We start from the raw sequence: 25,072 nt of genomic DNA, 5'->3' as shown, positions 1-25,072 counted from the left end.
TCATGGGAAAAATTTTGGAAAGTCTGTTAAAATATATTTGCAAAATCATTTAACAGATTTTATTGGATAGTCAAAATTGTTTCACAAAGTGAAAAGGGAAAAACTTGCCATAAATATTCTTTTACATTCCTTGAAAATGTTATTACTTATGCAGATGAGAGTAAGGGTGTATGTAGATTTGGTGTATCTGGATTTTGACATATCTTCGTTCATACTTAAAAGCACAAATAGCATACATAAATAAAAAAATTGGAAGAGAAGAGGCCATCTTCAGCTAAAACAGTTTTATTTTCCTAAGTGGGTGGTTGGCCTTTGGATGTTGTGGAAGCAGTAAATATAAGTTTAAAAGAAAGCTTGATAAGGATATGAATAAGGGCTGGCTTTAATTTATTTTTAAAGTAATTTTGTTTTCAACATTGAACAGCCAAGATGGACCAAAACAATATGTTAACTACTAAAAATAGTCAACCAAGGTGAGCTTAATCTTTTTCTTCTTCAAGGCATTCCCACAGCATTTTGAATTTAAAAACTTCTTCTGAAGAAAAACTTTTTCTTGTCTCCTTAACAGGTTCCATATTTACTTTCTGCTGTAAAATTTGGGGTTGGAGTCTCAAAGATGGAAAAGTTACTGTTATTGTACTGGCTTAAAAAGATGTGTTGTTTTATTAGTTATGCAGAAAGCTTTGAAATATATAAAATTATATTTTATTCATACACACCAAACTATAAGGCCTAAAAATAGTGTATGTAATTCATTCTCTTATGCTTTATTTTCCAATATTTTCTACAGAACATACTTATTGACTTCAGTTACTAAACCATCACATCTGCATCAGCAACTCGCTCAGCCAATCAAGTTCTTTCTCCTTATCAGCAATGAAAAATGTTAACAAATGGTTCTCATAACCAATAACTTAATTTCACAAGTTTCTACACTGTTAATTGGGGCATTAAGTTTTAACCAAATTAAAATGAAAAAAGCTGTTTGATTTGAAAAATGAATTTCTGTTAGTGAAAATATTAAAATAGAATAAAGTCTATGAACTACTGGCTAATGTAACTACTATTTATGAGGCAGGGGAGCATTTTAAGAACAAAGCTACATAAAGGTCTATCATTTATAGAAAAATAAAGCTGTTTTTCAAAGATATTTTACATAAAGAAATAACTCTTACCAACATGCTAATCCACACTTTCATTTTTCTGTTTTTCTCATGTGCCAACTGGTTCAACTTGAAGTTAAATTTGTCTTATTCCAGAGTAGAGATTTCTAAACTTTAATTTATATTTCTTTCAACTGCTTTGATGCATTTTTTTTGTGCATTGCTTCTACCTGCCACTGACTTTGTGACAAATGTTAAATTCTTCAAACTTCTGCCTTCTCATAAATTTGAACAGATCTGCTTAATATCTACCTCTACCCTTCTTTGTATTTTTTAAATTTCTCTCTCTCTCTCTCTCTATATATATATATATATATATATATATATATATGTCAATCACATTTCATTTTCAGTATATTTCTTCTACCATTTTATTTTTCTTCATTTCCTGTTGTAAGTACAGTTCATATCCTTGCCTTCACACAGTTGCAGAAAGTTTGTCAAGTGGTGCTTTTAAAATTATCTCCATTTACCACAAACTTAACGACTGGTTACAAGTAGCAGCTCAACTCAGTGCTGTTTCAACCTCCTTGTTTATAGGAAATCATTTATTTCTTTTTAAATACAAACTTAAGGAAATATTTATCATACTGATTTACCTAGAAATCTTGAGTCAAAGTAATGGGTGATTATTTCTCCATGAAATATGGATAACTAATTGCATTTGTTAAAATTTTTTTGTTGTTTTTAGGTCTTTCTAAACAGAAGAATGATAATGATATTTTTAATGTTCTGCTAATTGAAAAGAAACAAAAGCACAAATATGAAGTTTTTCTTCCTAAAAATAATGTTGTAGCAAATTGACAATACAGGAAATCAAAGTTTCCCTACAACCTCACTGAAATGAAAGGAATAACAAGATACTGTTTGTACTGTCCACAAAATTTCTGCTTTATGTTCATTATTCCAGTAAAAGTATTATTTTCCATCACCTTTGTTAACCCCATGATCTTATTATCCAGTACAGAAGATCTTAAATTTGCTCCCTTTGAATATTCTTACCAAGTTACATTACAGCTTGGTCAACCACTTTTGTTTTGTTACTAGAAAACTACAGATTTTTTTTAGGGTATCCATTAGCATTACAGTATTTGGTAGTACTTAGGCTGTGTACACATTGGTATTTACACGTGTTCCTACATATCTGTATAACTGTGATTTGAACTTCTGGAGATTATTTCACAGAATTCATAGTCTTTGGTTAAAATTCTTTTTTAGGCAAATTTCATCTTCAAAGATTTTCCCAACAAAATCTAGAGAATTCATATTTTCCAACCCTGTGTACACCCTAATAGTAACATTTAAATTATATATTTCTTTATTAGGGGATATTTCTCACAGCAAACAATGATGAGTATTTTTGCAGTTTGAAATCACATAAACATGCTCTACATTTGGCCTCTGAAATACTTCCTTCAACTAATTCCTTATGGCTACGCTGTAGCAAGTCATATTTCAATGACCAGAAACTCACGTGGTTGTAGTGTACAAGCAAAAGAAAAGGCTAGTGCGATAATGAATTATAAATCAAATACTATACTGTTTCTGATGATGAGTGAATGTAAGATTTCTAGGCTCAAGACCTTCATCACTCTAACTTGGGCCAAAATCTGACTGTTCTTGACAACAATAGCCTATTGAACTAGCATCCAAATGCAGCTCTAGTTACAAGTGTTAATCACTACACATTTTTAACACTGTTGAACTCATGGTGAGAAAAGAGCTAATTCTCACTCGCAGGTAAAGAAACTACTGGTGTAATACGAGGCATACAGTCTAGGATAATATTTCTCACTGAACTGGAGTTTTGAAATTGTAAGGTACATCCAAAACAAAAGATGCAAAATGTAGAAAATAAAATTCATTTTCTAATAACTTTCAGATATATGATTCTCTAATATAGAATAACATATCTGGAATCTAAACTTAAAAACTATTTTGGCTTATTCAATAACTTTTCTTTTTTAAAAATATCTTGTTTAATCCCTTGCATATATAACACTTTTGGGGTTTTATGTTAGCATGTTTACAAACACTAAAACTAAATTACTAAATTCGTCCCAATAAAATCCCAAGATTTATATGATAATTTTTCCCACTTTCATTCAAAGTCTCAATCTCTAAAAGACTGTTTCCCAATCCAGACTTGCTGAGGAATGGACACAAAATTATTTATCTGGAAAACTGTCAGTTACTGAATACATGTGAATGCCTTATTTCACTGAAGGGGAATTCTAGCTATTCTACTAGTATCAGGAGAAGTTGATGAACTTGAGGTTTGCTAAACATTTTCTCAAAAACTAATAAATTGACAAATAGTGATTTCTTCTCACTCTTTTCAATGGTCTATTCAACTTTAAATATGTTACAATAATTTATTTTCTGTTCTTTGTGAACAGATGATAGATAATACTTGCAACTAAAAACTCCTGATGAAAAATGAGGAAACACCTAGTCGAACTTGCTTCAAAATTTTAAAACAGATATTTGAGCTGAGGGAACATTAGCACTATGTTCAACAACTTTAAAGTTATAAAAAAATTATACACTGTTAGTTTATGGAAATGATGAGTTGTGTGTCTGCAGAACTTGAGAAACAGCTGAATCTGAATAACTGACATAAGTTCAATTAAAAACTAAGTATAGGACCCAAAATTTTAAACTTTTTTTACATATATAATAGAAATAAATATACAAAAAGCAACTTTAGAGGATCATTAAAATCAAACAGAAAAAAAAAACACATGTTAACAAGAGAAAATGTGAGTTTCAAACCCAAAATTAAAATGTGCAATTAGTCAAACATTTGGTAAAGGACTGCTCTACAGTGAAAGCCAAAACAGATGTAGAAAACAAACTCTATTAAAATAATACTGAACATTCCATTTAAAATTCTAAAATCTTTAAAATCACTGAGAAAAAAAAATTCTATATGAATGTAGAAAAAAGAATAAATAAAAAAACATTACACACCACGGGCGTATAAACTGCTGTAACATAGGAGCGACTTCCTCAGGACATACGTAACCAAGGCGACCGATTGTTATGGCTACATTACCAGGAAGACGGAACAAGATGAAGACAGGAAGCAAAAAATGGGAGAAAAAAAGCAAATGACAACTAATAAACAAAGAGAAGAAAAATTATAAGCCTTAAAACACTGAAAAGGTTATTAAAGAGAAAAACTGAATATAATAAAAAATCTGCAGTGACTTCACCCTCAGATTCTTTCTTAATGATTTGTTAATGGCAGTCAAAGATTGTTGTAATTTCTAAACACTGGAGAAACTTGTGTTAGTGTAATAGTTTCAATAAAATGTAAAACATTCCACTTCCAGAAATATTCAGGTTTCTTCTGAGTTTGGATCTTGAAATAGCTGCAAACTGTGTTAGTGCAGTAATTTTATATTAGACATATATAAAACATGGTACAAGTTAAGAGCTATGACATAAAAGACAAAAAAAAAAAACACAGTTTCCAACACTGATTTTGAATGTTTTAAGTAACTCAATAATTACATTATCGGGTTTTTTACTTTTTCATGACCTTATGGAAAACTGGAAATTAACAACACAAATAAAATTCCCCTAAAACATTAACTAGAAGAAAAAAAAACACCAAAAATAACTACAAACATATTCCTATCCTTGTTTTCTAATACAAATTAAACATTTTGACCCTTCAACCACAATATCTAGTAGTTTTTGGCATGGAATTGATAACCAAAACAGTGGTTTCAACATTAAAAGTTTAAAACATAATTACTGTCTTTCACTAATCTTAAGAGCTTGGAAAAAAAATTACAAAAAATAAGGAAAATTGTTTTCTCTCAAAACTAGCTGTTCATAAGCTTGGTAGAATGTTACTTTCTGTATTTTATGGCCAAGTTGTTAAGGCTATTTTCTGCAGTCCCTAATTTTAAGCTACTGACTAGAAGAAAAGCAGCCAGTAAGAATCACCTTACCCCAAAGCAACGAGATCTACGATCATTCTTATAATGGAATAACTCACAAATTTTGTGCAATTACACATATTTGAAGCTGCCTCTCAAACTCTGAAAAATTCAAGAACTCTTCCACAGTGCCAATTAGTGTTCTAGTAAGACAAAGACAAGACTCAGATTGAAATGACTGGTATCCAGTGGTCACTTTAAATACACTCCCTCTGTGGTTAGTTTTACCATCATTTGTTGCTAATCAAAGTTAACAGTTTAAGAATAAATGTTTTTTAACAATATGATATATAACTATACAACAAAATTTTGAATATAATGGTACTTAAAGCAAAACCAACTGTTGCTGTACCATTTCCTTTCACACCTGCCATGACTGAGCATTAATGTAGTAGTTCTTACAGCCATAAACAATTTGACAAACTTTCATTCAGCAATAAAAACTACACTTTATGACACAAAAGCACATAACTAACTTTCACAGTAATACAAAATAAATTAAGACAATACAATAATTTAATATCATGAAGTCCTGTGATGATCATGTTAAAATATTTGCCTTTCTGTTCATTAGCTGTATTTAACATCCTTCATGGTTTGCATTAAATCCAGTTATTGCTACTTTAAAAAGCATACTGCACAAAAATAGTTATAAGAATGAACATTGCAAACTGACAAAATTATAATTCTAATAAAGTCACAAATAATGTCACACACTCAAACTTTTGCTAAAAATAGAAAGACCATCTCGTTAGATGCCTCAAACCAAATACTTCACTGGCACAGAAATCAAGAAAGATCTAATTAACATGGACACTGTTTAGAAATAACAATGTTAAAAATAGTCAGGCATACAGCTGCCAATCACGGCTGATGAGAAAAAATAGCTCACAATAAAAAAAGAGGTCTTAAAACTCTTAAATGCATTAAAACTCACTACAAAAAATATATTCCAACTCTTGCATTTTTGCAATTAACATAATCAATCTACTTAAAAATATTCTAATGCAATAATTATATAACAATCATAAAATATTCTTAAGAAATACTTAAGACATTAATTTATGAAAAATGTTTAAAAGAATAATGAGGTTTGTGCAAAGTCCAGGCTATGTGCTTATGAGCTTAAATTTTAAACTTATTTAATTAGGCTTGCATTTTATATCAAGATATTTTTTATTATGTTACTATTATTTTTGAAATGTTATTCTGTTAGCCTTCATATACATTAGAATATACATGCATTGTCAAACTTTCTAAGTTTCATTCTTACGTTAACTAGTAAAATCAACTACATAGGTCAAATGGCTACAAAGTATTGTAACAAAACAGCAGCAGAAAGTATTATTCATTCTCAGCCAATTACTGAACACATGCCATACACATGATCCTCAATGAACCAATAAGAGTTAGTACTTCAATTTATGCTGCTGGCAGAGAATTAGTAGCAGGACCAAGTAGTGAGAAAATTTAATTCCACTTGAAAGAAAATGTGAAAAACAGAGCATGGTTGAAATATAACAATCATACTATGCTTCACAGATGTGCAAGACAGTGGGACCACAAGTTAAAGAAAAAAACACACACCAGATGATATTTTTAGTGAATAACAATTGACAACAATGTTTTTAACATGTACATTCCATTTCAACAAAAGTTACAATTCAATTTGAAGACTCCAGACAAACACACTTCACAACAAGTATTGAACAATATTCTCTAGGTATAAAATACACAAGCTCATTTCTTTACCACTAATCTACAAACTACATTCACAAAAACAATCTCTGTGCACATCCAAAACAAAGGTAATCAAACTGTACAGTTACATGTCACAAAATGTAAGTTACAAATTATTATTTGTCAATAATCATCCCAAGCATTTAAAAAAAAATTGTTTCAGAAATAAAATTTTTAGAATAAAACATACTAAGTATAAACACAGATAAAATATTACTTATAATTCCATAGGAAAAATAGAACCTAAAGCCAAACATTTATAGCAAATATTTAAGTTAGAAAGGAAATTTATGGCAGACTTAAAAAAGTAAATTTAACTTCACCAAAAACATAACTTTCTAGTTTCTAATAATATTTATTAGTACAATTTTCTCGTGTTAGAATAGTATATCTTTCTTTTTCTTGTGATTATTTTAAATTTGCTGCTGTGTCTCAAGCAGGTGCATTTTTATTTAAAATAGTTTTGTCTAAGAGCCAGCAGTATTTATACAAAAAATCATAAATACATTTTGTGAAAGGTATTAACTGCACAGACAGTATTAAAAACATTTACCTGGGAATACAAAACCTACAGTTTGTAAACAATCTGTTGGATTTTTTTAAAATATCACTCACGCCATAATATCATACTAATGTACACAAGCTGAAACAGGATTAGTTTGATTATAAACAAAGAGATGATGGAAGAAACATAACCTACAGCTGTGGTACCAAGTGATTCCAACGTGAAACACGTTTATGAAAAAAAACAAACCCTCGTGATGATGCAAGGTTACTTTGAAATGCAATAAATTCTGTTTCACCTTAAGAAACTAGAACTAGCAACAAAAGTCACATCAAATGTTCGATATGAACTCTGTCCATTTCAACAAGACTTCAAACAAAGTAGAACATGACAAACAGCAGCATCACAGTTGAAAACAGACAAAAGAAAAAAGGCAGCCTAACAGTCTAGTCAGACAGATCTAGGTGCAGCAGATACTGACACCCAATGCTTGTTGTTGATAGCACGATGCCCCAGTACTAGATGTGCTTTTGTATCTTTTGAGCATGCAAATCCCCCCAGCCCTTATTAGGGCCATGAACAAGCCAAGTGAATCTGGACTAAGAATAACAACCTGTTCCACTGATGTGGCTCTGAGTATCGAGGAGATTAGAAGTCTCCTGGCTACTGGAGAAAGAAATGCTGAAGCCAACCCCATCCATCACAGCCCCATCAGACTCTGAGATGGACTTATGCTATTCATTAGCCCCGTCCTACTACAAGTTCAACACAAAAAAGGATAGTAAAGGTTTCACCATGACGAAACAAAAATCTAGAAAGAAACATTCAATAAACCAAGCAGTAAGTATGCCACCTGTACTTAGTGATAAAAGCAACATATCTAATCAAAATACAACAATCACTGAAAACAACCAAAACATCCAGTCACATACCTGCAAAATTGTCAAAGGTGTTCCTAACACCCTTCAACAACCCCAAACAGCAACGGAACTTTGGAACTTATTTCTGTCAAATTTTCTAAAAGAAATACAAAGACTACCCAAGGCAGTCTAGTAATAAAGTGTGCAGAACCAAAAGACTTTACCCATTTGTTAGCCCACTGGCCATCCTTTGCTCTAGGGACCAGATCTCAATCCATATACCTGCTAACCAACTACCACTTGACACATTTGTCATCGGAAATGCTCCCTACAACACCCAAGAAAAAAAATTCATAAACTTGTGGCACTGAACATGCCACCAAAAGAAGTCAACAAAATCACATCTTTTAGAAAAAAGGAAAAACACCCCTCATCAGAAACAAGTTTCAAAAACAAAGACCACCATGGTACTATCACATGACAGCTGAATACTGTTTTACACTAAGTTTAAAACTTAGTGCATTAACATAGAAACAGACCCATGTTCCAGTATAAACGAAAGTATACTCTGTCACATCCGGCTTAACAGCAGTCACTGTATCTCACTTTTAGCTATGTACTGTCTACCAAGTAAACCACTTCACAAAAATTTCATTCAATCATGTCTGCTTGTGTAACTGAGGCACATTTTATTTGCAAGTTTTAATGCCCCAGACAGAGATTTTCACAGTTATCACAATACAGCCAGAGGAATAGTACTTCACACCTTACTGGAAAATAACAACATGCATGTCATTAACCTTAAGCACCCCACACAGCCACCTCATTAACATTAACCACCCCCACACTACCACCTAGCTGCCCATTAACATCAAACACCCCACACACTACCATGCAGCCACTGACACAAGATATTATTGATCTCGTATAATCCTCAACACTTTACTTCCTCACTCCCGGAACTTTACAGTAAACCCTGCAGTGCCCAACAACCATTTTTCCATCTGGTTCACAATACAAACAAATAGACAGGAAATTTGCTCCAGCCTCCCACGTGTTAAATTACACTAAAACTGACTGGAACAGATTTAACACACCTCTTAGACAATCTTTTTTCTTAATCCCATCACCACTGCAAACATTAAAAGCAAACTAGACAACGATGTAAACAAAATCACTCATGCAATAACACAAGCAACCAAGTTAACAACCCCCACAGGAAACATGTCAAGAATAATATAATCTAAAAGCATGTTGAGTTTGGTTATTGGTTGTTTAGTTTTATAATCATTCTTTCCACTGTATTTCATTTCACCTTTATGTACTGCACCAAGCAAATGAACAGGATGTTTGTCCTTCCACTGAGGTGCTAAAATATACCCTTGCTTCTTAGTCTCAGCATCTCTCTTCTTCAGAGGTGCAAATTTAGACATGTTCTTCTGATTAGTTCTAACTGTTCCACAAAAACTAGTCTTATTTTCAAAGAGAAAGTTGTATAATCCTGGACTTGTATAATAACCATCAGTATATAATATATGACCTTTTCCAAGGTAGTCTTTAATCAATTGCTCAACAACTGATCCTGAATATCCTAATCAGTGATCTTTGGGAACATCTACATCACTTGCAAAATAGATAATCTTATCTCCTACAATTACTGTCTCACAATCACATAATACAAAGATTGTTATTTCAAATCTATGGTGCTTGCTTGAAAACAACGTGGCCCTTGAAAAAAACCAATGATTCATCAATAACTTCTTTCTGAAATAGAGAAAAACATTCCTTGGCTTTATTCTTCACCACTGTAAACACTTCTCAAACTTTCCATGTATGATTGTTCACATTCAGTTCTTCGTTATTTGCAAAGTGCAAATATTTAACTATCTCCCTGAATCAATCTCAAGTAATGTAGTTTGGAAAAACTGGAGTTCCTACAAGGAGATCATTCTTACAATGATCAGCCAAAACAAGCTTTTTTACATATGGCATAAGCATCACCAGAGCAAAAAAAGTGTACATTTCCTCAACAGTTGTATCTTCCCATTTCTTACTTCGTGAAGTAGAGGGAGTGTCACTTTCACTTTCTGAAACATTAAAAGCAAACTAGACAACAATGTCTAATATTGTATAATATTAGAAACAATATCTGTTTGTTTCTAACTCAATATGACTCATTATACTTTAATCAAACCATAGCAGCAAAAAATTAATATTCTTTAGATTCATCCATAAGCCTAAATTTACCTGCAAGTCCAGTATTTATACTGTCATTAGAATGAATAAATGGCTCCAAATCATGACACCTTACCCATTGGGAACCAATGGATTCTAATTCAGTGTCTAAATCACATTCAGAGCTAAAAACAATTGAACCTGATGAAACATCTCAAAAGGTTTCTTCTTTATTGAATAATTATCACATGCTAATACATCACTTTCATCTTTTGATGAAAAATGTTTTGCTTCATTCGCATGGCTGATGCACCATTCCATTTCTGCTCCATGACTTACACTGAAAAAATGATTCAGATGCAATGCTTTGAGTGGGTGCAATCACTACAGTGTGAGTGGGTTTGTCAACTAATGTTTTTAGCCTGTATCATCAGCTGATGACAGCTGTATTGAGAGGAAAGCATGAAATCATCAATTGATGATGGCTGCCATTTGAGAGTTAAAAATGCCAAAATAATTAAAAATGTAACATCTACAAATAGGGACTGAAAAAATAACAAGCACACAAGGTGGAAGGACCTATAACCTACTGCTGATGGTTTGTTCAAATTAAAATTTTGAAAGAGATATTTACTGGGTGGGTTTTTCCACAGGAATTTTGCCAAAAACTAAGAGAGTAGTTTTAAACTTTATTCAACCTTCTTAATTCTGTTGTGCTGTGAAATTTTCAAAGTCTTTCATTTTTTGCCATAAAAAAATGTAGCATTTTCCTAGTGTATACATTAATTGGAAACTACAACTAGCGTGTTTTCTAGCACGTTAATTGAAAACTACCACTTGGAAGGCTCCCAGTTTTGCTGTTGCACATCATTACTCAAGTTTGCTATCTCTCAGTGGATCTTCCTGATTATATATGAACCCACATTTAGTAGTAGATAGCTTTTCCTACTAAGACTAAAGGTGATACCATAATGTAGACATTGAGTTAAAACAGGGATTATAGCTTGTGCAAACAATATAAACACTATTTACAGTCTAGTTTGTTTACTTTTCTTTTAACTGTAAGCTTTAAAATATAATTTCTGTATTTGATTCAACTTGTTTCTGTACTCTTTTATAATCCTTATTCCCCCCTTTGAATTAGCTATTTTTATTAATCTTGTTTGACAGATACGATGCCCTTATATTTTACAGTTAATTACCATACAGCATACCAATGTTTTCTAATTGTTAAATGCATCAAAACTGTAAATTTACCTAATGAAGCACAGTTTACATATTTGTTGCATAAAATTTTCCTGGTAAATCAACTTTATAAATCAGGGGGTTCCCAACCGGTGGGTCGCGACCCCCCCGGGGGTCGCAAAAAGCCTTGTTAGAAGTAGCTTGGGATAACATTAATTTTATTTCATCAATAACATTTTCAAGTCGCGAGTGCCAAAAGGTTGGGAACCTCTGTTATAAATGAATTCTTCCATTTTGACTTTGCAGTTTGTGATCTACTCCAAAGATAAACACTAATTCTCACTCTTTCTCAAAGTTATCTCACTTGAATTTTTTTTTAAATCAAACTATCAACTTCTTTAGCCCTAGCCTAATCAAGCCATTCACAGTGTGTTTAGTCATCCACCTATAAATCATGTAAAATGTGCAAGTTTTCATTTTTTTTGTATGAAAAATCCATGCCAACACTCCAAGATCAAGAAAATATTTTAACTAAATTATCATTGGTCACAAATTACAACAGTAATAAGCAAGATAAAATGTATAGAATATGCCATTTTTATACAAGATGGAAACATAACAGCCCTTCTTTTAAAAAAAAAAGCTTGACTGAGCTTTATTTTTGACTACATTATTGGAATAGTAAGATACAGAATTTTGTTCCAACTATCTGTGACATTGAAAAACTATGCTTTTTACATGTATCAAAGTAGAATGATTTTATCTCAATTTTAACACTGGATAATTGTTATGATCTTATTAATCAATGAGTGTATGAATAAGTTGTTACTTTTAAAATCACAATATGATATGCTATTCAAAATTATATACAATAAACAAATACAATTTCTAGGCTCCCTTGCAAGGTAACACCTCTAGTCGTTTTTTTTATCGTAAGTGGACTTTACATCTGACAAAGCTGTAGGTTGTATGGCCCTCCTACCACTTATGTTTATATACAAACTTATTTTGAACAAGCCCATAACATAAATGATACAAGCATCTCCTATGATTGATAACAAATGCAAATGAACTTCACTTTCACCATCAGTTTTACCATTTAAATATAACACATACTGTACTTGAATTTGGGGGCTAGTACATGGAATTTGTATAAACATGCTTTATTACAGAGAACATAAGAATCTCAATCATACATCATTACAATACTTAAGTTTTTAATCTAAAAAAACAAAATACCAAAATTTGGTTTCATAATAGCTGTGTTCAATAATGAGGATTTTAAAAGCCAGCAATCTTTTCACTTAGAAAATAAAAATAAACATTCACAAGTTGCTCTGAAGGTATTGCAAAAAATACATAATCTTACAATTATACAAGCTCTTTTCATACTAGTTATTCTTATACACAACAAATAACATTTCACATACTTACCTGTGTTTTCTAGTAGTGTTTTGGGTGTATTTGGTTTATTGATTATTACAACCAACTGATTCAAAACCATTGGAACATAAGGTTTCATGTCTGAACCTGTAACAAAGAAAAAGTTATTTAATTCAAATGTTATATTAAGGAGAGGGTCTTAAAACCAAATTTAAGATATATGAATATCTTGAAGAATTATATTCCAAACTCATGCTTGGCAGTTTCGAAAAGTTTTCAATATACTGCAGCGATTTTGTATGATCTTTATGTAGTTTGCACATAAAATTAAAAGCACCAGTGATTATAATGACTTTTTACTGTTACGCACAGATTATACATTGTAGAGACAGTCAGTAGGTTTTTGTACAAACTAGATAAAGGTCATACAAAATAACTGGCTATTATTAATTTACCTTTCTAATGACATCAACTAATTATTAATTCATTAACTACTAAAAAGCAAATGTTCCCAAAAAACATTTATGATTTAATTTCTGAAGTTTTCCACAGATTTCTGAAGATGTAAAAAATCAGTTTTACAAACCTAAGTATGGACTGTTTTAGTTTGAAAGGTTTGTTAATTCACCTATTAAATAATTTTTTTTCACATTATTTCCTTCATTTACTTACAGAAAAATAAATTTTTTGTGTAATTAGATCAAGAGAAGAAACTTTTATTTGGAAAGATAACAGTAAATTTGATTTCGGATAAAAATTATGACAAATAAGAAGATAGTTATACAATTCTACAACATTAATAAATCTGAATATTCTACTATATTATTTGTTATGTTTTTCTTTCTTTCTTTAAAACAATGAAGTCTATTCTCTTTAACTTACATGCTATTATTAGTAAGGTTCAGGTAAATGATTAAAGTTTTACTAACATAGGTTATTACAACTGAGTGAAATGTTTTTAACTCTCTCTCTATGGGTTAGATCAACTCAACTAAGTTCATGCCTCTAAAGTGACCAGAGTTTCTCATACTATATCTTTTAATAGATTTTTGTATTTTATGAAATTCTTTAATAAACACTACAGAAGTCTTTTGTACACAAAAAATTCAAGATTGTTTATTTAAATATTTTTACTGAAAATTTGTCCACAAGTAAAAATTCAAAGTGTTAATTGTTCTAAGTAGAAAGTGATTTTCATGTTAAGATCAAAATTATTTTATACGTTATTTTATTTACCCTTATTATACCCATTTAGCCAATGTGACCAACCACGTAACCACCATAAGAAAATGAAATGCAACTTAACCTTTTTTTCTTTCTAGGACTACAAATTACAACATGAAATTACAACTGTTCATCCCAAATAGCTTAAAGCTCTTAACAGTATATATCTGTTTTTACTTTTTATTTTATTGCATTTGAATGTGTAACTGATAATATGCCACACAAGTTCTAAGTCACTCAGCAAATATGCAGTTTATGTTCCCATATCAAATTGCATTATGCTCAAGCTGCTCTCAAAAAACATCATGAAGATTTGAAGATTTTTATCATTATCTTACATAATTTACCCTTACCTAACCTTACTTTATAATAATACACAATGCACATTAAAAACAGGAAACATTATTTTCCTAGGTCCTCGTTTTTTTTTCTGTCAGCTGTTGTTGAAAATTAAGGAAACTTTTTATATACTCATGGAACTAATATACCAAATTTTACTTAAATAATGCACCAACAAATGCAGAAAAATAAATGTAGAAAGTAAACAATGTCCTATATCTATCATAATTTACCCAGTTTTCTAACTATGATATGAAGCCTTTAAATCTTACTCTTAAGCTTGTCCATATGAGCATCACAAGAGAAAATGAAAACAAAACAGACAATAAATACTCTAGACAGAAAATGTCATAATACATCATTTGACATAATAAAACTGTCTTTCCATTTGTTATAACTAATAACATAAAACATCTGAGAATTACTGGCAATTTGTGAAAGACAGAATGTGACAGATGAGTGTGGCAAACGAGTTTCATTTTCCAGTTTATGGCTCCACAATCCCTAAGCAAACAAGGTTGAAGAATATAAAAATTATAATTTACCTGACTAATCTTTATATAATAATGAATAATTCAGGTTACATTCTGTACTTCTTGGAAGGGTGACAAATAAATTTGTTGCTTTCATGTTTATATTTGTAATATTTCCTCATAAAATTAAGAACTTAATACTTACATGATATTAAAATTTGATTAACTAACTATTTTCTGATGCCAAATTTATTTTCATACAATGACAATTAAGTAGTTTAAACTGTGAACATAACTTCCTAAAAAGTTATGACGCACATACCTTGACCTGCCCATATCGAGAGGGTTAAATTTAATTATAAACATAAGATAATAAATGATATTCTCACATGAATTACCAAGTTTAACAGATATTTCACCAATGGCCCAGGTGGCATTATTACAGACAGAAATAAACTCTGGGTTCAGGTTCTGACCAAGAATGGGCATGAAGTCCGCTGACAAAAGCAAACAAACGTTGTAAAAAAACACAAAATAAACAATTTGTTTCAGAATTTATTTGTGGACAGGAAGAAGTTTTATGAAACATTTCTGTAAAACTGGTGTTAAAAGGAAAAAAACTTTGGAGTTTAGATTCTAGCTATAAAGTTAACTAACAGAACAACAAAAATATAATGTTGCAAACACAATTATCATAGGAAAACAAATGTACTATAATAAAAATGCTATAAAAATATGCACATTATACATAAACGTTTACATTTACAAATAATATGAGCAAATTAACTTTGTTATTTGTTAAGTTCAAGAAGCTTTCATGATTTCATATCAAAACAATTTAAATTTTCTTTTAATGTTATATTAGCATGAAATAAATACAACCAGAAAAATTAAGGAAGAGCATCTTTCAATTTTGTTTTCTAAAATAACCATTACTAACATTAATTTTTTTATTATAAAACTTGTTAGTTCAGTAGCATCCAAAACAGGATACAAGAACTTGTACAACTTCTTTAACACCAAATTAAAAGATGTTTTGCTATGAACAAAGTACCAAGGATAAAATTAAGTAATTCCCAAGAATAAACTTACAGATACATGGATTTACATGTTGAAAACATGCTTTGCTGAGATCACCTAAAAGAGCAAATGAGCTTTGTCTGACTTCTGGAATTGGATCCTGTGGACACAAGAAAATACATTTATATAAGTTGGCTATACCTACAAAACATTGTAATTTAATAAAAAATGCATCCTTAATTTTGCATATCTGGAACGATGCTAAGATTTGAAAAATTAAGGTATATTGAATTCATACCCATATATGCTTTTTTTATGTCAGTATTTCAAACAGAATATGATATCAAAAATCTGATGAAAGATCCTCTCCTCAAAGATACTGCATTGTTGCTGAATAATGTCAAGTAATTAAACTAACTAGACCATTAAGAATGTCCTAAGTTACATAAATACAATAGAACCTGCATAAAGATGAAGAACAAAAACTGTTCCCCATGACCACTGAGAGACCCTTTGCTAGAACATTAAAAAAGAAACTTAACTTACTTGCATACACTGGAACAGGAGCTGCATAATGTTGCTGGACAATACCAACTGTTCCATGTGACCATTTAGACCCTCCGCTAAACCACTAAGCAGATCTAAAGCCACTATCATAAAATCTTTATCTGGTGCCTCAAACTGGTCTGGGTGTGCTGCATTAGCCTTAAAACAAAAACCAATCATGATAATTAATTGTAGCATATCAACTTAAAACTACTTTAAATGTTTTCTAACACCTGCTAAAATGTCTTAGTTATAATACACATTCAGTTTTTTAGGTTTTCTTTTTTAAAAGCCCACAGTCAGTCATGTTGCCCTACCTAGTAACCACGATACACTATAACCCTAAATGTACTTAGTACATCTTCACAAAATCTGGCAGGCTTTTAATAAGTAAAACAAGCTTTCTGTACACACACAAAAATTAGATTTCATAACTAAGTAATTTTACTAATGTTTATTTGTGAATTTACAAAGCTTTTACTGAGTTGATTTAAGTGGAAAGTTATTTACACAACCTTTAGAATCTCCCATAAAATGAATATCAAAAATTTGTTTGGTGAAACTTTTTCTCACCAAATTGACTATCCACAAAATTATTCACTTAACTTTCAAACATACATTTCAAAACACCACGGTACATGAGGCTATATAAGAGGATGTTCTTAATTTGTCTGGCTTTCTAACTATTAGCTATAAATAGGTTTAAAAAAAATTCCATTACTCATCAGAGCATTCACTTCATTCAACAGAATATTTTTCTCAGAAATTGCATCTCTGACTGCTAAAACATAATGGAAAATAAGGAGGAGGTACACACCAAATTTCTCTTTTCTGTTGGTAATAAACAAGTAATTTAACATGAATCACACGGGTTAAAATAATTACATATATTTAATATGCATCACGTCAGACTATAAAATACTAATTATGGAAAGGTGAGGGGAACCAGGAAATGAATACGTAGGTTAGACAACATCATTCATATCTCATCTCAGTAAACTGAGAGGAGGTTCTTATTTATTTTCTGATTTATATTTCTAATTGGCCAGACAGAATTAACACTATAAAACAGAAGATACATATATAAACATATGAAATCACACCACCAAATACGACATGTCACAAAGTAGTGAATATTGACAATTTATTATTACTGAAATAAATAAATTAATACTTAAGTGTTAAATTAAAAACTATTTTAATGCCCACTTCACTAAACATAAATCTACAATAAAATTCTTTAACCCTCTTGCCCAGGTATCCTTAACTGTGCACAAAAGGTTTAGTGTCTTGCATTCAAACATTTATTAAACTACTTTCTAATTTTTTATGTTATGCCAAGTAGTATAGCAGAAAATCTTAACTAATATTCCATATTTTTACAGTATACAAGATTAAGTTCCTAATGCTACAAGGCCATATTAAAAAAAATCAAATTTCCAAGCATGACACATGTGACTCTCTTGGCATCTTGTCTTCTCTACTTTATGTCCCCTTGAAAAAGTAAATTACTCACTACATAATCATCATTGCTAGTCACTTTTATAGCCTTCAGTTTTGTTAGGTTACAGAGCTGGAAAATCAGACCCCTCATGCCACATCCTCTCTTCAGGATTTGTAAATAGTTCTCTCTTACATTTAATTATATATTACCTATAACTAACAGAAAGTCAAGGTTTTCATCTATCAAATGGCATTGTATAATGCTGTGTTCTGAACAAATAAGTATAATGCAGAGAATAGAAGCAACATTCCTAGAAGCAACTTAACTAGCTTGAATGCATTGTAATTGGTCTTGATACATAGTAAGAAGCCAAAAACATTTTAAGTATCAGAAAAACTGTCTACTTTTTACATATTATTAATCTATGTTCTTTGGTGCTTTATTTAATTAAATATAAATCTAGTGCATTAGTACCATTAGTATAAAATTGTAGGTCTACATATAGTTGATGATCGACAGCAAGAAAAAAGACAATTGGGTATGTACTTCATTTTTTGTTTTCATGTTTTTTTTATTTATTATTACAAAGGTAATTAAATTATAAAATTGTAAAATCAAGGATCTTTTAGGTTTGTTAAGATAAGATTAGGTAAAATAAATAATATAATAAAAATGTTCCATGAGGCACATATGCAAACATCATGTAAGTAATGAACTGGATTGTGTAATATGAGATGTACATGCCCAGAGTGATTTACCACTTATAATTGTGCAGATAGTAGTGAAACATAGTTCAAAGGGTAATGAAAAAGGTGATAAAACAATATTTAATTATTAATAAATATACACTGTTACAAGCTTAAAATTACATACGAATAAACAAATGTAGCTTTGTGTCAACTTGAAGTCATTCTGTAAAGGAAAAAAACAAAGTGTGTGTGGGAAGGTACAAGTCAGTCAAATTGACTGATCCCAATTTGAGACAGGGTAGAGAAAATGAGAGATAAAAAGTTTTACTGAAAAAAATATCGTCCAAAATATATCTTTGAAGTTTTCAGGAAGTACTCAGAGAAAATTTGAGATTTTTGAGACAAGTATTTTTAATCTAATGAAAACATTTTTTGCACAAAGACAATTGAAAACAAATACTCAAGTATATTCATGGACAAATCTTTATGGTAGTTTATTAAAAATGCTCCACTAAAAAATACAATTTTTGTATGTGAAAGACTTATAATGTTAATTGAAAGGCTGCCAAATTTTGTGAAAATACACACACAAAATTGAATGTTGTTGTATTAGATCTATAAAGACTTCAAATGAGCACAAAGAGAAAATGTGGTTGGTCAAATTGACTGAGACAGTGATTAAGAAATTTAGTATAAAGTTCAAATATAACTCTGTATAAAGGTCACAACACTTGGACTCTTGGACAAATTCTTTATTAAGAAAATCATATGATAATATTTTTTATGCTGACAATGGATACAACGAAGTAATAAAGTAAAGTTTTAAATAAGCCTAAAGAGTTGTATTATGAACACTATAATGCAACTGAGTCTAATCTACAGGAAGGTTTTAATTTTTATTAATTTGATATCTAGTATTTTGTTTAATAGTTATGTATTACAATACATACAATATATATTTACACCTGACAATTATAAGACTGCCATAAAATTTATAAAAAATGATTTTATTTACTTCTTGCAATTTCATTTTAATTAATACTTTGTACTAATAATAAATAACTAACTGCATGTTGTAGATAATACTAAAGACTGTAATAACGTGTATACCTATACACACGCACTTACCATATTTTGATTGAGCGTTTGTTCAACAAGAGATACACAACGTTTGAAAACTGGTTCACAATATGGAAGAAACCCTGACTGTAAAGCTGTTGCAACACTGGACAAGCACTACAAGGAAAATATGCAAATTATGAAATATATTTCATCAGAATGTTTTCCACACCTTAAACAGAACATTTAGAAAAGGAAACCTCCTTCTCATATACAAGTGAATCCAGACATTGAAATTGGCAATGGCTAGCCAGCAAGATGTCAATGATTCTAATGCCAAGTCAATAACAATCAAAATATTATTGTACCAATTGATAAATTAATGTACTTATGAAAATTCAGGTGTATTGCAAAAAATGACAAATTTAAAAAAAGCTAGCTCCAATCACTTTTATCACAAACATGTCTATAATTTATTAATATATAAATAAGTATAGTAGGCTATACCAGCTACAGAAAACCTTGAGCTAAGAACAGAAATGTTTTTATTGAATATACTGTTAATTGTTATTTATCAGAACAAACACCCAAATACAAGAACGTATTTGCAGAATACAAACTACAACTACAAATTATAAATTAATCAATCAAACAATGTCAAAATATAACACAACAGACAATAACAGTAACAATGATGCCATTTTTCATTAATAACATTTTGTAAATCTGGCCATGTCTGTAGTATCTATAGAGCAGCCACATGCAAGTATGAAAATAAATATTTTATTAGACAAAATTATTAATGTTTAATAAATATAAGATGTTACATTCTGATGCTTGACTAAAAAAAAAGATACCTGTTTTCTGAAAGTGTCCCACAACACTTCAAAAAGTTTAAATAACCTATAAAATTGTACCATATACTAGATCAAATTAAGTACATGCTTGGACCATGAGCTTACAGCAAGCAGAAAAAAATCCACCACAAATCATGAGTATATCATCTCTACATTTTTCTTTTAATGTCTGACAACACAGATGTAGCTAAATACATTTCAATTTTTGTTTTATATATTGCATTGCACTTAAATTTTATATTTACTCATTTAAGAATTTACTTGCTTTTTCTATATACAGTCAACATTTCTATTCCACTTATTTTTCCATTTCTTCATTCTAGTTGAGTTAACTTTACCTACTACTTCAAGCATGCCAGCCAGATGAGAAGAATGTCTAAAATATTTAGAAAACAAAATTCAGACCTTCTGCAAACATAGTAGACTGGAGGTGGAATAATTGAAAGAAAGCTCATTTTAATCAAGTCCCTGGTGGAAGTACAGCCACATACTTCAGCCTCACGACTTCAATACATTGGTAAATACAGACAACACACTCATTTAGTGAATGTAACATTAGCATCAGACATAGCAAATGTAAGATACTTTTAGTTTTAAAATGTACAATGATATGGCACTCACAACTGGTTTTAAACTGAAATAACGTTGTATAGATAATAATACTCTAGCAGATTAAAATTAATTCAATGTATTTCACAATTACCATATTGGCAACTTACTAAAATTTAAAATGGGGAATGGTTAACATGAAAATTTTTTGTCAACTGTAGAATAAAATATTCAGGTTACAATTAAATCCTTTGGTGAACATTGGCATATTCTAAAACTCTGCCATTAGCATCTAATGCACTAACAATGTTGTCAACTACAACTTCAAAAAACTGTTGCAGGTCCTTTTGTGTCAGAGGCTGCATGGCACCCCCAACAGCTCTTAGAAAAGAAAAGTTTTCAACTAGGCAAGTTGAAAACTGGTTGCAATGTAGTGCACAGACAAACAAGAAAGTCACAGTCTATTTTGTACCAAATAAGTCAATAAGCCTGTCCTAAAGGGACAGTACAGCTTGTTCGTACCTAGAATGTTAAAACAAAAGGCTAAATAAGAGTAGATGAAATGTGATGTTCACACAGATGCACTTATTGCTCATGATGCAATAGAAAGTGGAAAAAATACAAACCAGAAAATACGAAAAAAAACTGTTGAAAATTCTCTGAAATGGAAAAGCTCAGAGGCTTTAGCACCTTGAAGAAATCAAGAAGTAACTGGTGCAGCAGCCTGGACACAAAACATCATAAAGATGGAGGGTTACTCTATAAAGAACAAAGAAAGTGACAAACCAAGAGAGCAGACAACAGATGGTGGTTGTCTCGTTAACAATTCTTCAGCCTAAACACCTTTCCCCTTCACTGAAATAAACATTTTAAGACATGGAAGGGACCAAGAACTTGTCAACAAAATTTTCTAGTTAAAAGAGCATCATCTGCAAGCATTGTTGTATATAAATGCCTTTTGTGTCTTCTTATTTCTAGTAACTTGTTTTAGTCAAAAAAAAGTTGGTTTCAAGCCTCGAGTAATTTTATTTTTGTCAAAGTACGAACATCAAAGACAAACATTTTTTTACCCTAAATTCAACATACTTTTTTCCCAAAAACCTTACAAAATACTACTAATAGAAAGGTACAGGTAAGAAAAAATCCATCATTTATCTGAATATATATTTCTGTCACATTAATAAATGACTAAAAATGAGTGGACTAGTCCCAAGATAAACACCAATGTAAACAGATTCAAAACTATTATCACATTAACTGTTAAGAGGCAGTTAAAATCAACACCATAAAACAATAATGAACTTGACATACAGTACAGTGCAAAAGTGTTAGGACAAATTCAAAAATTAGAATTCATGCAACTTTCAAACAATGAAGAGTTTACCAAGGTTTTATTAACTTTCACATTTAGTACAAAAGAAATATAATGGAAGTGCTTGAATTCAGCAAACAGTTAGGAAGTATTAGAATTTTTAAGAGCAAAGGTTGGAAGAATTTTTTTAGTGGAAATATTTTTAGGGTGGTTTCATTTTACTTCTACTTTTGATATTATTAGAGCTTTTGAAGGTAACTAATTGTCTTTCCACAACTGGCTGCAAAGTGAATGGCAGACATTGTGGATAAACACTCAACTCCACACTCTAAAGTGAAATTTCCATTACTGCAAACTAGTTTTTCATCTGAATTTGGATTTTGTCCGATAGATGAGATATCCCTAATGCTTTTGGGTGTTATCAGCACAGATAATTTCCATTATTACTTCAAGGATATGACTGGAAGTGACAATAGACTTCTTAAAATAATTTTAAGACAAAAAGATACAGATACTACCCACAAAATAAAAATAAAGAATTTCATAATAAATCAGAATAAACTTATAATTAATAACAAAATGGATTATTCTTCATATGATTTAAATAAATACTACAACATTATCACAAATACCTTTATAACACTGAAAGCAATTCACCAATTTACCTCTAAGAGGGGGAAGAGATCCTTGTCATCATCCTTTAGAATATTCCACTTTTGAATTAAAGGAGGCATCAAAAGGTTGATGTACTCCTAAAATAAGAAAATAAACAGTGTCTTAAGATCAGTATTTCAGATGGACAATGTCTTGAGATACACAATGCTGTTATTATGCAGAAGCCATTACACATAAAACAAGACATATGAGAAATCACCACAGCAATATTTAAGATTAGAGAAAGTCTATAAAGAATTTGGCCAAATTATCATGTTTTTCACTATTATCTGAATTTACTAATACAGCACTTTTTGACCAACCTATTAAACTGAGCTTGTTAATGTACAAAAGAACAATTTTAAAAAATCAAATTTGGCCATTTACCAAACTGATCACAAAAAAAAATTTTGTTCACTTATAACCTTCAGCAATTGCCTCTTGAAAACTAAATGTTACATTCCCTGTTAAATTGAGATGTCAACCTGTTGTACTCATTCATGATGACGAGAAACCCATGTAAAGTAAAAATGTATGATAAAGATTGCTAGTATGGATATTAAAACCCATACCAGCCATTTTTATAATACACTGTTGTAGTCATTGTAATTTATAATGTTTACTTCCCTAACATAGAAATTTAAAAAAAAGGAAGAAAAATGGATAAGCTCTTCCTTCACATTTCCAGGTTTTTACAGGTCTATAGTAAAAGTGCAGTAAGCATTTTTGTTTTCTAGAAAAAAAAAAAAAATAACTTAAACATGAAAAGAGAAAAAATAAAAAAATCTGAGCATACAAGCATATTAGCAGTGAAATGGTAAACTATTAATAGCTGTAACCTAAGAAAATCTTAAAACTTGTGTTTCGAGTAGCAACAGATGAAGGCACAGAATAACAGAAAAATGTTGAACCAAAGCAGAAAAATCTAGTGAGCAGTCATAAGTGCAAAAGTAAAATGGACAGTAGATGCAACAACATATAACAATATGACAATGCACTAGAATGCCAGCATGGTTGGTTTAGTATGCAGGATTAACTTCACATAAGGTCACAAGGTTCACAACAGGTCTTTCCATACACAGTAAAACCATTTAATATAACTGTGGTTATTGTTGCTATGAGAATGGTAAGCAAACATAAGAGACATTTTATTTCTGCAGGCTGAAAGATACAGCTAACAGCAATTACAGAGCCAGTCTTTGGAGTGAAAACTCCACATCCACCTGCTGTCAGAACGTAATTAAAATGACAGTTGATTGGTGCACCAAACAACTGGTAAAAATGCTAAAAGTAATATAAAATGTAAAAAGTTAAAAGCTAAAAAAGTTCCAAAAGTCAGGTAATAAACTTAAATAAGGTTAAAAAGGTCAATGACCCAGAAAATTCTAAAAACAATCATGCTGGACATTGTCACTATTGCCAATGACACTATACAACATAAAGAGTAAATCCCCAGAAAAAATCTCAAAACTGGTGCCATTGTTACGATTGTAACAATGGCACGAAAGCAAGACATGATTTATTGTGATTTGAGTGTCCCAAAAGCCACACACTGGTGGATCAGTCCCACATAGATAAAAAAAAAAGAGCAAAAACAACTGTGGCTTATGATGTATAGTCTAGATAAAACAACTTCTTTCCTTCAATCCTTATGGAAACTAGATGGGCAAGAAACAAAAGTACATTTTATTTGGAAAAACTTATGAAGTTGCTCACTCCATATCAAGTGTTAACTGGTCCAGAGCCAGGCCTTGATCACAGGGCAATAATCCACATTTGTAAAATGCACACCTGTGAGAGTGCCAGAGCAGAGGGACTTCACTTCAGTGTCATAATGAACATGTCCAAGTATTGTGAAACACTGGACAGAAACAAAGACAAAAAATTCTGCCAGTTGTTTAGAAATGTCCAGAACAGGGTGAAAGCTTACATTAAACAATTC

At 30.8% G+C, this 25,072-nt stretch overlaps 1 protein-coding gene across 8 annotated transcripts in view; it reads right to left on the bottom strand.

Annotated features, from left to right (window-relative positions):
• LOC143249562 (transportin-1-like) overlaps window positions 1-25,072 on the bottom strand; it is a 71,318-nt gene that overhangs the window by 15,348 nt on the left and 30,898 nt on the right. For 3 of the 8 annotated variants that reach the window (XM_076499630.1, XM_076499633.1, XM_076499634.1), the window contains 7 exons: window positions 23,142-23,228; window positions 19,828-19,935; window positions 16,567-16,725; window positions 16,093-16,180; window positions 15,390-15,497; window positions 13,016-13,111; window positions 4,137-4,212 (listed from right to left, as the gene is read on the bottom strand). In XM_076499630.1, coding sequence (XP_076355745.1) covers window positions 4,137-4,212; window positions 13,016-13,111; window positions 15,390-15,497; window positions 16,093-16,180; window positions 16,567-16,725; window positions 19,828-19,935; window positions 23,142-23,228 — 722 coding nt within the window. The remainder of the gene's footprint in view (window positions 1-4,136; window positions 4,213-13,015; window positions 13,112-15,389; window positions 15,498-16,092; window positions 16,181-16,566; window positions 16,726-19,827; window positions 19,936-23,141; window positions 23,229-25,072) is intronic. The other 5 variants (XM_076499631.1, XR_013027835.1, XR_013027836.1 and 2 more) reach the window with 5 other exon arrangements.

The sequence above is a fragment of the Tachypleus tridentatus genome, chromosome 4 (assembly GCF_004210375.1).
Source record: "Tachypleus tridentatus isolate NWPU-2018 chromosome 4, ASM421037v1, whole genome shotgun sequence".
NCBI classification, from domain to species: Eukaryota; Metazoa; Arthropoda; class Merostomata; order Xiphosura; family Limulidae; genus Tachypleus; species Tachypleus tridentatus.
This window is presented reverse-complemented; position numbering and strand designations above follow the sequence as displayed.